The sequence below is a fragment of the Pan troglodytes genome, chromosome 8, assembly GCF_028858775.2.
Source record: "Pan troglodytes isolate AG18354 chromosome 8, NHGRI_mPanTro3-v2.0_pri, whole genome shotgun sequence".
NCBI lineage: Eukaryota > Metazoa > Chordata > Mammalia > Primates > Hominidae > Pan > Pan troglodytes.
The window spans coordinates 100494482-100510087 of NC_072406.2; the positions used below are offsets into that span (position 1 = coordinate 100494482).

The 15606-nt window shown below is 38.1% G+C and overlaps 1 protein-coding gene and 1 long non-coding RNA gene across 5 annotated transcripts in view; one reads left to right on the forward strand and one right to left on the reverse strand.

Moving 5' to 3' along the window:
• Positions 1-15606, forward strand: part of LOC134807072 (uncharacterized) — a 424271-nt gene that overhangs the window by 162380 nt on the left and 246285 nt on the right. The window lies entirely within an intron of this gene.
• Positions 1-15606, reverse strand: part of RNLS (renalase, FAD dependent amine oxidase) — a 399013-nt gene that overhangs the window by 93113 nt on the left and 290294 nt on the right. The window contains exons 7-8 of one of the 4 annotated variants that reach the window (XM_054659767.2): positions 11732-11796; positions 9182-9727 (exon numbers count right to left, since the gene is read on the reverse strand). The exons of 2 other annotated variants lie outside the window; for them this stretch is intronic. In XM_054659767.2, coding sequence (XP_054515742.1) covers positions 11770-11796 — 27 coding nt within the window. In that variant the 3' untranslated portion in view covers positions 9182-9727; positions 11732-11769. Of the gene's footprint in view, positions 1-9181; positions 9728-11731; positions 11797-15606 lie in introns of those variants that run through there. One more of the 4 variants, XM_507898.8, reaches the window with a different exon arrangement.

The window sequence follows — 15606 nt, forward strand, 5'->3', positions numbered from 1 at the left end:
TGGGCACAATGGCTCACATCTGTAATCCTAGCACTTTGGGAGGCTGAGGCAAGAAGATCACTTGACGGCAGGAGTTTGAGTCTTACTTGGGCAACATAGTAATACCTCATCAGAACAACAACAAAAAAAATTAGCCTAATGTAGGGGTGTGTGCCTGTAGTCCCAGCTATTCGGGAGGCTGAGGCAGGAGGATCCCTTGAGCCCAGGAAGTTGAGGCTGCTGTGAGCCATGATCAGGCCACTATACTCCAGCTTAGGTCACAGAGCAAGACACTGTCTCTAAAAATAACAAAACAAAACAAAAACATACGAGTAATAAAAAACAAAAAATAAAACAGATGGACTTTAGTTCTATCTGTATCATTTTTAACTCTTAAAAAATTGAGCTAAAATTTTAACTTTTGTTGTTTTCTCTACATTAAGGACATAGTTTTATTATAAATTGTTGTATATGTATTTTTCTTAACTGGTCTGTAATCTCTTAGTTTTGTTTTCTAAGAGTTTTAAAATATAATCGAGTAGACCAATTTGTATTTTTATGATTTCTTTTGTTAATTTCTAGAACTTCTTTTGCAACCTAGAAATAGGTTAAACATTTATCTATATTCTCCTCTATATGGTTTTGGGGGAGGCATGTATTATATATTTGTTTATATTTATCCCTTTAATCCATCTGGAAATTATAGTAATATACGGTAGAATCACATTTGATTTTTTTCTAAAACTAAATACCTTGCTAATTTTCCTCAAATTATTTGTTAAATAATTATTGCTTTCTCATTGGTTTTGTATTGATTCAGTAATACATTAAGGGGCTATTTTATAGTTATTATTTCCACTGATTTGTATCAATTCCTGAATCAACAGTAAACTACTTATTTATCTAATTTTATCATATGTCATAATAGCAGATAAAAGTGCCATTTTGCAGGAAGGTACTTACTACCTTCTTGCTCAAACTTGTTAGTTATTTTTACCTGTTAATTTGTTTCCAGATGGACTTAAAATTATTTTTTCAGGTTAACGAAATCCCACTGTGATTTTGTGCAACCTATAAATTAATCAGGGGATAATGGAAAAAATTCATAATATTTGCAATTTCCCTCTAGGGACATGGTATATCCTCCCTTGTTCAAATGTTTCAAAATATCACTCCATAAAATTTTGGAAATATTTCCTTGCATAAATTCTGGATCCTAAAGATAGTCCTTTGTTGATTATAAACCATGCTACTATAAAGACACATGCACACGTATGTTTATTGTGGCACTATTCACAATAGCAAAGACTTGGAACCAACCCAAATGTCCATCAATGATAGACTGGATTAAGAAAATGTGGCACATATACACTATGGAATATTATGCAGCCATAAAAAAGGGTAAGTTCATGTCCTTTGCAGGGACATGGATGAAGCTGGAAACCATCATTCTCAGAAACTATCACAAGGACAGAAAACCAAATATTGCATGTTCTCACCCATAGGTGGGAATTGAACAATAAGAACACCTGGACACAGGGCAGGGAGCATTGCAAACCAGGGTGCCTGCCGGGGAGGTGGGGGGTTGGGGGAGGGATAGCATTGGGAGAAATGCCTAATGTGGATGACGAGTTGATGGGTGCGATGGGTGCAGCAAACCAACATGGCACATGTATACCTATGTAACAAATCTGCACGTTGTGCACAGGTACCCTAGAACTTAAAATATAATAAAAGAAAAAAAAAGATAGTCCTTTGTATTCTGTTTTTTGTTAACAACATTATATATAAGATACATTTGCTTTGATTATTTTGGCATACAGAAGAGTTATTGACCTTTGAATGTTTGTAATTCAGCCACTCTACTTATTTCTCATCAATCTAAAAGTTGGTGCGCCTGAGTTTTCTAGGAGTATAATCATATTAACACAATTTGTAACCACTTTGCCTTCTGTTTCCCAACATTCACACCCCTTAAATATTTTCCATGCCTTAATGCATACCCTAGAAATTTTAGAACATTGATGTAAGAATCTTTGACTTCTCCCTAATTTAATATAGATGGTTCTAGTGATTTATTCTTAATTTAATGTTTGTTATAGTTTTAAAATAGAAGTCCTTATTCCTTTAAGGTAGTATCCCCTGTTTCTGAATTTATCATGTTTTAGCAGCAATGTATATTAAAGTTTGCCAAATTTAACTTTAAACAAATTTTAGCAGATTTGTCAAAAATTTTCAGCATCTATTGACATAATTATAAAGCTTTTATTGTTTCAACTATTAACATTTCTTAGTATTAATAGTTAAAATGGTTTACTTAGTGAGTGGGTTTCCTGATTTTAGGCACATAATGAATGGGTTTCCTGCTTCTAGGCACATTCTTGTAGCTCTTTCCTATAATATAGAGCTAATTGGTTAGAGTGCTGTTCAGCCATGATGGTCAACATCTCAATTTCGCAATTAGGTGGTGCTTGCCAATTTTTTTTTTCTCCACAACGGTCTCTGTATCACTAACATTCAGTTTTCTGACAGTCTTTTGGTTCACAGAAAATAGTTTGATTATTTTCCAAAGGATAAATAAACATGGCTTATTGTAATGGTTAAAATATATGGTGCAAGTTTGAGGTTGGCAACTGTCTTGCAGAAGTGGGTGCAACTAACTCTAGGCCTAACTCTTGTCACCTTTAGAGCAATTCAATTTAAAAAGTATCGAAAAAATAAGAATGTCAGTCAATAAACCCTGCTTACATGTCATTGGTAGGTGATAAAATCACAATAACAGAATACACTGCTACAGAAGCTATGTTGATTGTTTGCACAAGGACAGCACCATTCCCCTCCCCTCTCCCACGCTAGCACACACATGTGCATACACAACATACCAACTACACAGAGATGGCCCATTTTAAGTACCATATTTCTAATGGTAGAGCAACTCTCCCGCCTTCTCCCCACCTCTTCCAAAATATAATGGGATGTAGTATAAAGTAAAGACTTTCTGAAATCACCTAATGACTTTGAATAGAAACCACATAAAGCAAATATAGACACTATTGTAATTATTGCCTCTGTTAAGGATGAGGTTAGTACATTTTTGTTCTGTGGGATAATTCTGTGTCAGCAAGATTTTCCTTTGGTACTTACTAATATTAGAATAAAAAAAGTTAATTAGTTAAGTTCACTCATTCATTCTTTGGATCAACAGATATTTACTGAGTAACTCCTATGTGCCAGGTCCCGCTTTTGTGGCTATTGCAGTTTTGGCAGAAAGTAGATATTGAACAAGTAAGTACACATGGGGTAAATATCACAAAAGTGGGGAGGCTAGATCAGCTGGGGGAGAACACAGTGTCATGCAAGGTCTGTGAAAGTGCACAGCCACAAACCACAGACAGCATTTATTCATTCAAGAGTCAGTAAGAATTTGTGAAGAGGCCTACCTTAAGGTGGCACTTAAATACAGTCACCAGTGAGTTCTACAAATACTGAAGTGGCTTCCTAGCTAGATCTAAAGCTACCTATGGATGTAGTGATGGCTATCAAAGGGGATTATTTTCCTAAATCATATTTTACTATTATAATAGTAATAATAATGGCCAGCATTTATGGAGTGTTTTCTCTACGCAGGACACAATGCTTACACTTTGCACGTACATACTATAACCCTCAGAATAATCCTACAGTAGGTAAAATTGTATCCACATTTCATAGACGAGGGCCCTGCGGCTCGAGACAGAGACAAAGAAATTGGACCAAGATCATACATCTAGTAAGTGGCATATTCAGGATGTCACCGACCCCACCAGGAATTGAGCTTTTTAAAATGAAGGCCAGGGACAGGAAATGAATCTGCATACTTAGCCAAACACTTAGGAGTGTGAAATAACTCACTCCTAGTTTTCACAGTGTTGCGGAGATTCACTAATCTTCAGCAGAATCCAATCCAAGCGTGCAATTCTTTGCATTCAGCACATATGGTTGCTAAGAAAAAAGACAATGTTCTTGCAGAGAATGCTTCTATTTTATACCATCACTACTCCTGGTAATGACCTTTCCTAGTGTCTTTCCAAGGACTACATTAGAGCAAAACACCTTTTCCCCAGGTAAGCTGTCTACTTACTCACTGTAGTTGGAAAACAGAAAGTGGCCCAGAGCTGGTCACCAGGAGACACTGACTGCTATTCTGTCTCATGGTTTTGAAGCAACCTAGAGCTTTTAAGCGTCTGGGTTTCACCATGTTTTGCTGTCAATCCACTAACTCTCCTTATCATCAATTCTCCTGTGTCCTATGTGACTACAGAGGAAATTGGCCTTCACAGAGGCCTCAGAGGCACCAGGTTAAACTCTTCCTCCCCTCTCCTCTCTCCTCCTCCCCCCTTTATGATCAACATCATCATTGTTATTATTTACTAAGTACTTACTATGTGTTCAGCACTCTCTTAAGGTTTTATATGAACGTAAGCCTCACAACAATCTTATGAGGTAGCTATCAATAACTCATTTTGCCGATGACAAAGGAAGCTAAGTGAGATTGTTTAACTGCATCAAGGTCACACAATGAGGGGCAAACTTTAGATTAAAGCGCAGATCTAACTGCAGATGATGTGTTCTTAACTGCAAAGTTATAGGCTTGCCTTAAGGGATTTACAACATGGCATAGGATCAAGGAACAATGGACCAGACATGTGGATCAAAGATAAGATCATATTTACATAAAGTGATAGGTTTAAGATTTAGAGGTTCTCCTTGGACCCCTGAGTGTCTACAGACAGATGTGTGGGGGGAGGGGTTGAACCTAAAACAGGGGTCAGTAAACATTTTCTTAAAGGACTACATAGTAACTATTTTAGATTTTGCAGGCCATATGGTCTCTGTCAAAAACACTTATCTCTACTGTTGTAGTGCAAAACAGTCACAGGTAATACACAAATGAATGGGTGAGGCTGTGTTCCAATAAAACTTTATTTACAAAAACAAGCAGCTGGTCAGCAGGCATTAAATGGTATGCAAATTCTATGTGCTCATATGCATAGTTGTCTTTGTTGTTGTTATTAGGAGATCCATAGCTTTCTATAGCTTCTTAAACAGGTTCAAAATCCAAGATGGTTAAGAACTGGTCTAAATGGTTTCCAAACCTCTCTAAGCTTAGATATTCCACAGGGTTCCATAATTCAACTAGCCTTTTACATTAACAACCCCTTAGAGATTCTTTCTCCTTAGCAGGCTCTTTTGTGGGATTCTGCTGTGAACTGTTGAGTGGACAATAATTACTGTCTATTGAGAAGGAAACGTGAGTCATACTACCATTCTACCTTCCGTGGTTTACCTGGTCAGATAATACTGGCTAAAACACAAATATATTCCAGACTGAAATACAGCAGTTTGGTCCTGCACCAGATCGTCTGATGTTTGCTGAGACTTTTTTCTCCTGCCACAGACCTCTTTCTCTGTTCTGCTGAGCTTTCTGCACAGTAAGAACTTATTTGTGCTGAGCACACTAATATGCAGTTTGGATTCTGAAGTCAGCCAGGTCAACCCAGGTATGGTGTGGAGGGGAGGGATATTGCTGGATGTATTTGACTGAGGCGTCTCTGTATTTGTTCAGGGATCCTTTCTCCCCAAAGGAAACATTTCTCTTAGGACTCCCTAGCTTCACGAATTAGAGCATCTTATTCACTGCCTGTGACCTTGTCAACATGTACCTCTACTCTGTCTCCCATTCCAGGGGTCTTGTCTTCTCCTAAGTAGAATCTCTGGGTGGGGATTGCTGATTATATTCCATTGTGTACACTACACAGCCTGGTTCCAGGCTTTGCACACGTGTGACAGGAAGAGTAAAGAATTGGTGTAAAGAAACCATACAAGTCATGTTTTAGTTTATTAGCACTGAGATCCCTGAAAGCTATGGCCAGTTTTAAATTCTTGCATCACTTTCGAAAATCAACATAAGGGTTGTCCAATCAACTTGAATAACAAACAGGATCATCCCTCTGGGATGGCTTCCAGCTTGAAATTTTAAGAACAGCCACAACAAAACCCTGATATATTAAAACCTGGAAGTACAAATACTATGAATCATAAGGTGATTGCATTCATATTCCCGGTTTTTCTGAGAATGTAGAATTAGGCATAGGAGAAGAGGCAGGAAAAAAAACAGAAGGGGAGGAAGAAATGGCAGAAACTGGAAGAAAAGAAGAGAGCAAAACAAGGGGAACAAAGAAACAAAGAGGAATCAGATGGAAAGGATGAACGCACAGTGAGTCTGTACTGTAACCAGCTACAGCTGGGTTGAAATTCAGTGTCATTAGCATGCAGCTATTTCTCACAGCAAGTACCCCCCAAAGAAGGAAATAAACCAGCAAATGAAAGTAACAGGAGTATGAATCACTTAGCCAGTACTTACAGAGACTGTATCCCATATTAGACTCCTGTATATATCACATCAGGATTAGTGTTAACTCTCTGAAATGAAACATCAATAAGAAGACCACATGATGCGGACTGTACCCCCAACTAATATTTCAGTTCAGTTGTAATTAGCATGTTCATCTGGCAGCAGCATGGTGCCTGTAAATAGAAACGGGTCATGAGGGGCTTGGGCTCTTGTCCTGGAATAACATTACGTGACCCTGGTTGGCCAAGATCTGTGCCTTGGTTTCCTCACTTGTTAAATGTAAATAAGAATTCTCTGCTCTGCTTATTTCACAGAGGTGTTAGGAGGATGAAAAGTGAAAATACACACACACACACACACACACACACAGACACGCTTGGATGAGTATAAAATGCCAGAAAAATGTAAAATTGACCCTGTTCTCTTCAGTTAACAAGGTAGTGGGTAGGCGGGGGGTGGGGACCATGGCATTTTGCACAGAAGGCTTGATGACTCAACGAAGTGTCTTCCTCCCCGCCCTCCCCCCAGTAATATCTGGTCTGGGATTACTGCTGCTTTCTTGATGTTTTTAGACATACTCTTCTCCTTCAGAAATGCCAAAGGTGAAAAATACTATTTCACTGCTATAATTTGTCACCCTTGCTGCCTGAGCAAGACGTGCATAGACAGTTTAGTAATTAAGCTTTTCAACACTGCATCATAAAGTTTTATTCTGGCAAAGGCTATATTTATCAGCTAACAAGTATTAAATCACCCCACTGCTCAAGCCGTTTCTCACTTGAATACGCTCCTTTCAAAACAGAACAGCTTTCCTTGGCTGGCTTGATTAATAAAAGTTCTTGTTTGGAAATACTGTGATGATGTGTGGCCCCGTGGGGCTAACATACATACACCTTGGCCACTGTTCTACCTGGTGCTGACTCCCATCTCCCAGGGGAGTTTGATACCTTAGCCTTGTGTCTCTCAGAGCATCCTGGCCAGCTGAATTTTATGGCCGTCTGGGATGGCTTCCAGGAGGAGATATTTCTACCATTTCACTTCTAATGGGGAAGAATTGAAAGAAAATCTAAATGTAAAGTAAGTTTTCAAAATAATTAAAATAGCAAAGTAACAATGATCTACATATCAAGTAGGGTTTTTCCTCATATTGCCATAGTCTTATAAAAACAGATGCAGAGTTAGAAAGAATAGATATTAAAAGTCATTAGTAATGGCTTAGGGGAGTACGGTCTCCAAGCAACCCATCCCAGCTTTACAAATTCCCTCCCCCTCCTTTGGAGGACATAAATTCATAAAACAAATATAGCACTGTTTTTAAAAGTTCAGGGTGCTTTCAGTCAAATGGCTCCTGAATTATATTTGCTAAAAACAAAATAGTTAATTTGAGTGACCTTTCTACCATATTTTAAGGGTAAATATGGTAGAATATGGATAAAGAAAATGTGGTACCTACATAGCATGGAATATGATGCACCCATAAAAAAGAATGAGATCATGTCCTTGGCAGGAACATGGATGGAGCTGGAGGCCATGATCTTTAACAAACTAATGAGGGAACAGAAAACCAAATACCACAGGTTCTCACTAACAAGAGGGAGCTAAATGATAAGAACATATGGACACATAGAGGGGACAACTGAAAGTGGGGCCTACCTGAGAGTAGAGGGTGGGAGGGAGGAGAGGATCAGGAAAAATAACTAATGGGTACTAGGCTTAACTCCTGGGTGACAAAATAATCCGTACAACAAATCTCTGTCACACAAATTTACCTATATAACAAACCTGTATATGTATCCCTAAATTTAAAATTTAAAAAATATAAATAAAGACAAATGTTAGTCAAATATGGGCCAAAATAACAAAAAATCACTATTTTTCATCATTTTACAGAGACTACAAATTTCCTTCTTCCTCTCTCTGCTTTCAAAATAAGTGACATTAACCACATGTTGGCATTTAAGTTTTTCACCAATTTATTGCTAAGAGGAAACATATAATAATATGCTATAGGGTCATAAAACCCACTTTGCAGCTATAGAAGCAAGTTCTGCCTGTGCCTGTGTATGTGTATGTATGACAGTGGACATGTAAGTGTGAAACTTTAAACACTATTACAGTAAGAAGTCTTTTGTTGAACTTTTGTTAGTTTGAGAGGCTGCAATGATTTTTCTCCTTTCAAAATGCCGAAACAGAACTCATCATTTTGCTTTTCAAATTAGCAACAGGTAGCTGGTTTGGAAGGCTGGAGATTGATTTCTCTCCAGCTAGCAAGTCGTGGGGTCAGGTCACTGAAGCATGTGGGTGATATGCTGAACCACCAACTTGGCAAATATTGAACTATTTTAAGTGCATCTATTTTCTGGTTCAGTAAATTTTTTGTTGTGTTAAATTCATTAAACACGACACAGTCTAAATGCCACAGCACATACTGGAGAGCCCATAAAGTAACAGCAACAGCTATAAAAGATAGCAAAAGGTAAGGATCGATATACTTTCTCTCTGTTTCTATTTAATTTTTATCTTTCATATTAGGACTGGAATTTGTTTTAAAGTTAAAAAGTACTGTGTGGCTGGGAAAATCATGTGGAATCTTATACTTTCTGAAAATCTGAAGGAAGGTCTCTTTGTCAGTCAAGTTGCCCTCCACACTAAGATGATGACATATATGACCTACAATTCAGGATCACTTAATAACTTGGGGTATAAATGAGAAATAAGAATTACACTCTGTTACCTACATTTTGGAAAAATCTTGTTTTGTATAATTTGCAAAAATATTGATTCAAGGACACATCCGAAGACTTAAGATGGGGCTTTGATAATGTGATTATTCTTTATTCAGAATTGAAATTTTCATAAGGATAATCAAGTTTTTGGCACATAAACTGTTATTGTGATTTAATGTAATTTTTTTGAGAGAGTCGTTTGTTATTTTTTAAGTACCACTTTTCCTCCAACAAGGAGTAGTCATAGCAATTCAGAAAAGTAGGGAAGGTGCAATGCGTGAGGAATTTCCATTCTAGCATGGGTTGTAACTATCAAAATTACAAAATTGATTTTATACTCCACATGAAAAATGACAATAAGTGAAGAACAATTTTCCAGTAATTTTTCTTAGCAAAATAGAAAACAAAATAATCAATAACAGAAAATTGTGAAAATAAAAACCCAATACACATGTAGAGAATAAGGATATAGGCACTAAATATAATTCTTTAAAGCTTCCAGAACACATAGGGCAGAAGTGATGCAGCCATCAAAGTTGGACTGAGTAAATCCATCCCCTCCACATGCAAGGAAAGGTTTGTGATGCAGAGTCATTTGGCCAGGACAGTTGGCAGCAGCATTTGTAACCTGAAAAAGTAAAAAGAGGATTGCAATTGACATTCTGTGCTCTATTGTGCTGTCATGGCAACACCCACCTGGAAAAGGTTAGTCTACCTGGAGAAATCAAGATTTCTCACAAGAAGCACCAAACAAACAAAAAAAAAACGCACACACAAGAAACAAAAAACAAACCAAGACTCACTAAACTCCCCTCAACCCCAGTTCAAGTGTTTATATTTATATTCTTAAATGTTTAAATTTTCAGTTATTAGATAAGATAATCAGAAGTGGGTTGAACTTCAAAATTAGTAGGGGCTATAGTCTGAAGGTTTATCCCCCTGAAATTCATATGTTGAAGTCCTAACCCCCGAGGTGATGATATTAGAAGGTGGGGCATTTTGGGAGGTGATTAGGTCATGGGCAAAGTCCTCATGAATGGAATTAGCTCCTTATAAAACAGGCCCAAGGAAGCTTGTTGGTCCTTTCCACCATGTGAGGACACAGCCAGAGGTGCCATCTATGAGAATGAGGGCTCTCACCAGACACTGGATCTGCCAGTGCCTTGATCTTGCTCTTCCCAGACCCCAGAACTGCGAGAAAGAAATTTCTGTTTATCAGCCACCCACTCTATGGTATTTTGCTATAGCAGCCCAAATTGACCAATACATCCTTCTTCAGTTTCTCTCCACTACTCCTCATCCCATGGTTCCTTCTTCCTCACATATTTCCTGAGCGCTGTTCTGGCCCAGGCTCCACGCTGAGCATTGGAGCAGGAGAATTTTAAAATTTCACAACCTTGTCCTTAAGGAAATTTCAGTCCTGAGAGTAGACTGACCCCAAAGCAGTCTTTTTAAACAGCTTTTTATTTTCATATCTGAAAGTATGAAAAAAGACACAGAGATTGATTTTCTGGAGAAAATATTCTCAAAATTTGGATGGATGATGGCTAATAAGCATTTGCAGTAAGGAGAATGAGTGGGAGGTGAATGTAGTTATGTTGGACACTGAGATGATACAGTGTCTCTTATACAGTGTTTTCATGGATAGTAATAGAGTAAGGCCCATGAGGATTTACTCATTTAAAAATCAGGAAAAAAAAATCAAGAAATGTAATAAATTCTATTTAAATTATGGTGCTGAGATCTTTGGTTCTAGATAGGCTGAGTCAGTATATTCCCTTACAGTTTTTTTTTTCTTCTAGAGATAGGGTCTTGCTCTGTTGCCCAGGCTGAAGTGCCATGGCATGATCATAGCTCACTGTACTCTTGAACTCCTAGGCCAAGAGATTCTCCTGCCTTAGCTTCCTGGTAGCTAGGACTGTAAGTGCACACCACCATGCCTGACTAATTAAAAAAAAATTTAGAGATGGGGTTTTACTATGTTGCCCAGGCTGGTCTTGAACTCCTGGCCTCAAGCTATTCTCCTGTCTTGGCTTCCCAAAGTGTTGGGATTACAGGCGTAAGCCACCATGCCTGGCTTACAGAGCCTGCAGTTTTCTTAAAGCAGAAAAACTTTGCCATAGATATTTTTTATTTATATGTTATATTTGCTTTTTTAAAAGAGATGGTACTATTATTTCCCTGTTGAACCTCTAAAGACATGGGCCTCTGTAGACCTGTGTCACTGAGATACAAACGTGAAATATTAAGAGTATCCTCTCATGTTTCTGGAGGTCTCTTACAGCAACATCATCTATCACAAACATAGCTGATAATCTTGAAATCAGCAGACAAGATCTTTGAGTGGCTAAAAGAGGCAGCACATAGTGCAGTCACTGAAGAACAGACTTGGGTGATCAATTAGAGCTTTTAACCTGCTTTAGATAGAATTTTATCAAGTTGGATTATTTGATTTGTCAGTAAAACACTACAGGAGGAAGAAAATGGCTAGGATTCTAGATATTAGTGATTTCAGAATGTGATAACCAATAGTCTAATAGCAAGGGATATGTATTAGTTCATTCTCACACTGCTATTAAGAACTTCCCTGAGACTGGGTAATTTATAAAGAAAAGAGGTTTAATTGACTCACAGTTCCAAATGGCTGAGGAGTCCTCGAGAAACTTATAATCATGGCAGAAGGGGAAGCAGGCACGTCTTACATGGCAGCAGGCAAGAGAGAGAGAGAGCATGTGAAGGAGGAACTGTCAAACACTTACAAAACCATCAGATCTCATGAAAACTCACTCACTATCATGAGCACAGAATAGCGGAAACTGCCAACATGATCCAATCACCTCCCACCAGGTACCTCCCTCAACACATGGGGATTATGGGGATTACAGTTCAAGATGAGACTTGGATGGGGACACAGAGCCAAACCATATTGGGATGCTATATAAAAACTCAAAACCCAGACAAGACTGGGAAGAATCCTGGCAGACTGGGGCAATTAAATGGAGAGGCAAATAACTTTCTGGCTCTTAATAGGAGCTGAGGGCATCAGTTATTAGTTGTCCTACAATCATTAATGTTCACCATGATGGCCCCAGCTTTCAAGAAGCAATTCTAATATGCATAAAATATTCATTGCTAGCATTTCTTGAATGTCCACTGCCTATCAAATGCTGTATATGCACACCCCATTTAATTCACATAGCAACCCTATGAGGTGGTTACTATTGTTCTTATTTTATACATAAGAAAGTTGAGGCTCAGAAAGATTATTACTTGCCCAAAGACAGGAAGTCAGTAGATAAAGAAACAGGGATTCGAACAGAGCAGGCTGACTCTAGAACTTACATTTCCAGCACTTTCAGAAATATTTCCATAAAGACTCGATTAAGTAAAACAAAACAAAAATTTTTGATTAGTCACTTAGCTTTAGGCATCTGGAAAATTCACATCAATAGAATAATGCATTCACACATATTCATATCTATACATATATATGTGTGTGTCTATGTATAATTTGCATATACATAAATCTCCATTTGTGGTAAAATTTTGATACATTCCTGTTGACATCCCTGTGTAGATAAACTGTGGCACTATTAAACATTGCACAAGTATTAACCAGGAAGGAGTTTAAGGAAAAAGGTTTTGCCCAGTCATGAGGTGGTAATTTATTGGTGCTGTGTAATTTAATTTGATGAGTGGTAAATGCCAGATGCCAGATCACATGGCTGGAAAACTGGGCCACTGATTAGCCAGTCGGCAGTTTGGATGAAATCAATCTCACTGCATTTAGGTGGAATCACCCATTTTGCAATTACCCAATGAGGAAAATATGAAAACATGGAGCATGTATTGGCAAGCTCCTTCACCCATGTAAAGTAAGAGCCCTGCAGTGGAGGAGCACGTAATTGTCAAAGCCACAATCTCACAATAATGCAGCCTTTGGCTATGCTTTCAGCCACAGTGAGGAACCACAGCTCAATGACTGTGTTTAAGAGAGATGTCAGGGCTGAAACAACCCCTTGCAAATCCAGGTTGCTTTGGCTCACATGTGTGCCAGGCCTGGTCAGAAAGAACTCTTGCCTGCTCTAGAGTAGCAAATGCAATGTTTCTATAAACTTAGGCGATAACTGGACTGGGTATATAAATAAAGCTGAAGAAGTGGTTTTATTTCTAAGCAATTTAAACCCATGTCAATGTGTTTTGTTATATAAAATGCAAACGCCAAAGCCCCTCATGGAGAGCTCTTCATAACCAGGATCTTACTTCCATTAAAATCTCACCTCGTGCCACTTCTCTCACCTTTGTCACCCTTGTCCTTGCCACTTCTCTCGCCTTTGTCCTATCTATATTCAAACTCAGGTTCTTTTTCTTGTACTTCTGTGGCTTGGAACAAACCATTTTGCCGGGTGATGTTGCATTATTCCTCCTCTTTGCTGACAAGTAAATTGCTCATCCTTCAAGACTCAGTGTAAACATCACCTGCTCTGAGGCATTCTTGCTCAGCCAGGCAAGGTCAGTGCCTTTTCAGCATGTTATTTCTATCTATTTTATTACTTGCTATTTCGCACTGTAATGATGTCCATGCCTGTCTCCTCTCCTCCTAGACTGCAAGCTTCTAAGAATAGGGACTCTGACTCACTGATCTTTGTATCCAAGGCTGAGAACAGTGCCTGGACCATATGAAAGTGTGCAATAAATGTTTATTGAGTTAAAAAAAGATATTGTACACAGTTGATCAAACGAAGGTCTTGACAGAAAACCTACACAAAAAGTATTATTCAGAGGCTCCCCATATAGCTGAGGAGAAGCTCCAACGGAGGAACTATTGTATTTAGAAGACTCTTAATAATGATGAATGAAGGGGTATCCTCTGGCCTCAGACTGTGCACTGCTTTAATGACTGTCTCCTGTCATGTATTAAGTTGAACCACATAAACTTGCTGATTCTGTAGGTCAAAAATGGGAAAATATTGTCAATTTGTATATGGTTCAGCCTAATAGTTTCTTTGCATCATGATTACTAATTGTAAAAGTTCACACAAAAAAGTGCTTTTGGTGTGAAAATGAAATTAAAGATGAAAGGAAAGAGGTAGGCAGACAAGTAGGCTGAGTATTTTCACAAAATGATAGTTGATTATTTGCAAAATAATTCAAATAATGTCCATTCTTCCTTTCATATCTATGCTAAAGCTACAGTGCGTCCCTGGACTAGGAGACATTTCCCCATAGAGAACAGTCATTTGTCTGGCTTTATTTTAGGCTGACCTATTCAGCCATCCAGCCCATAATTTGGTTACTTAAACAAACCTTTCTGAAACATGGCAACAGGTGACATTCAAGTGGGTAGGCAAGAATTAAGGTTTTATAAATTCTAATTCTAGATGTGCAACTAATGTGATCAGGGAGACTGGACAATGAATAATCAAGTTTTTCCTGCTACATTTCCTCACTTATACCATGAATGCAAATTATGCCACATTTCATTGAATCTAAGGCACCATAAAACACATCAATATTTTATGTACCAATGAGAAAGAAAAAATGGTGTCAACATGACACAAAACTTTATTTTATACTTAATAGAAAAGTTCTTTCATATTTATCTACATGTATCTTTTGCAAACATAAAAAGGAAATAAAAGAGAAATACATTGGTGAAGCCATTCTAAAGGCTCGCATTTAGAGATGGACTTCTCTGAACCACTCTTTAACTCAGACATGCTGATGTCTGATATCCATGCACTTCCTATGCAGTCTGTCCTCTGTGCTGTCTAAAACACTGGCAATGTGGCATTTCTTACAAGGATGTTCCACTGAATTATTTTTTCTTGGGTTTTCTTCTGAGCTGCTGACACTGTTCTGCAAGTATGGATTATGCTTTTTTCTCTTCACTGGGAAAGAAAGGTTTTCAGACAGCAACTAGACCTCATATTCTTTCCTCAAATTGTTCTTAAATAATTTGTTAGTTTAAATATCAAGAAGTTACAGCTGCCCACTCCAAGAGCACCAGAAATAACCAAGTTCACACATGTGAAAACTACATCTTGACTATCTCCTGGTGTATACTGATGGAGTGGCATCTTATAGTTGAAGAAATATGGCAAGTACTAAGTAAGGTGAGGGGAAAGGGACAGTAAATACTCCACAGTTTCTCAATGCATGACAAGTCAAAAGATAATGAATGGTAGGATCCTTTAAGTGGTGCTTTTTCAGTTAAGTAGCATTGTTGCTGTTAGGACTTCTAATGTCTTTAGCATTGCTGGTTTAAACACTCCACTTTCTCAGCTCACCCAAATGAGCAGCTTCAGGTGAAACTGACAGAGATATACTGGTTATCTAAGAATCCATTTGTTCATTTTCAAAGGAAGGTAAATGTATCAATTCCAGAACCAAGTCTGGTTGTCTTCCCAGATCATTCATCTTGCTGGGCAAATTTCCCCAACTGTATCACATATTATGGGGGTGACACAGGTGCAGCAACTCCTGACAGACATCACTAATCAATTG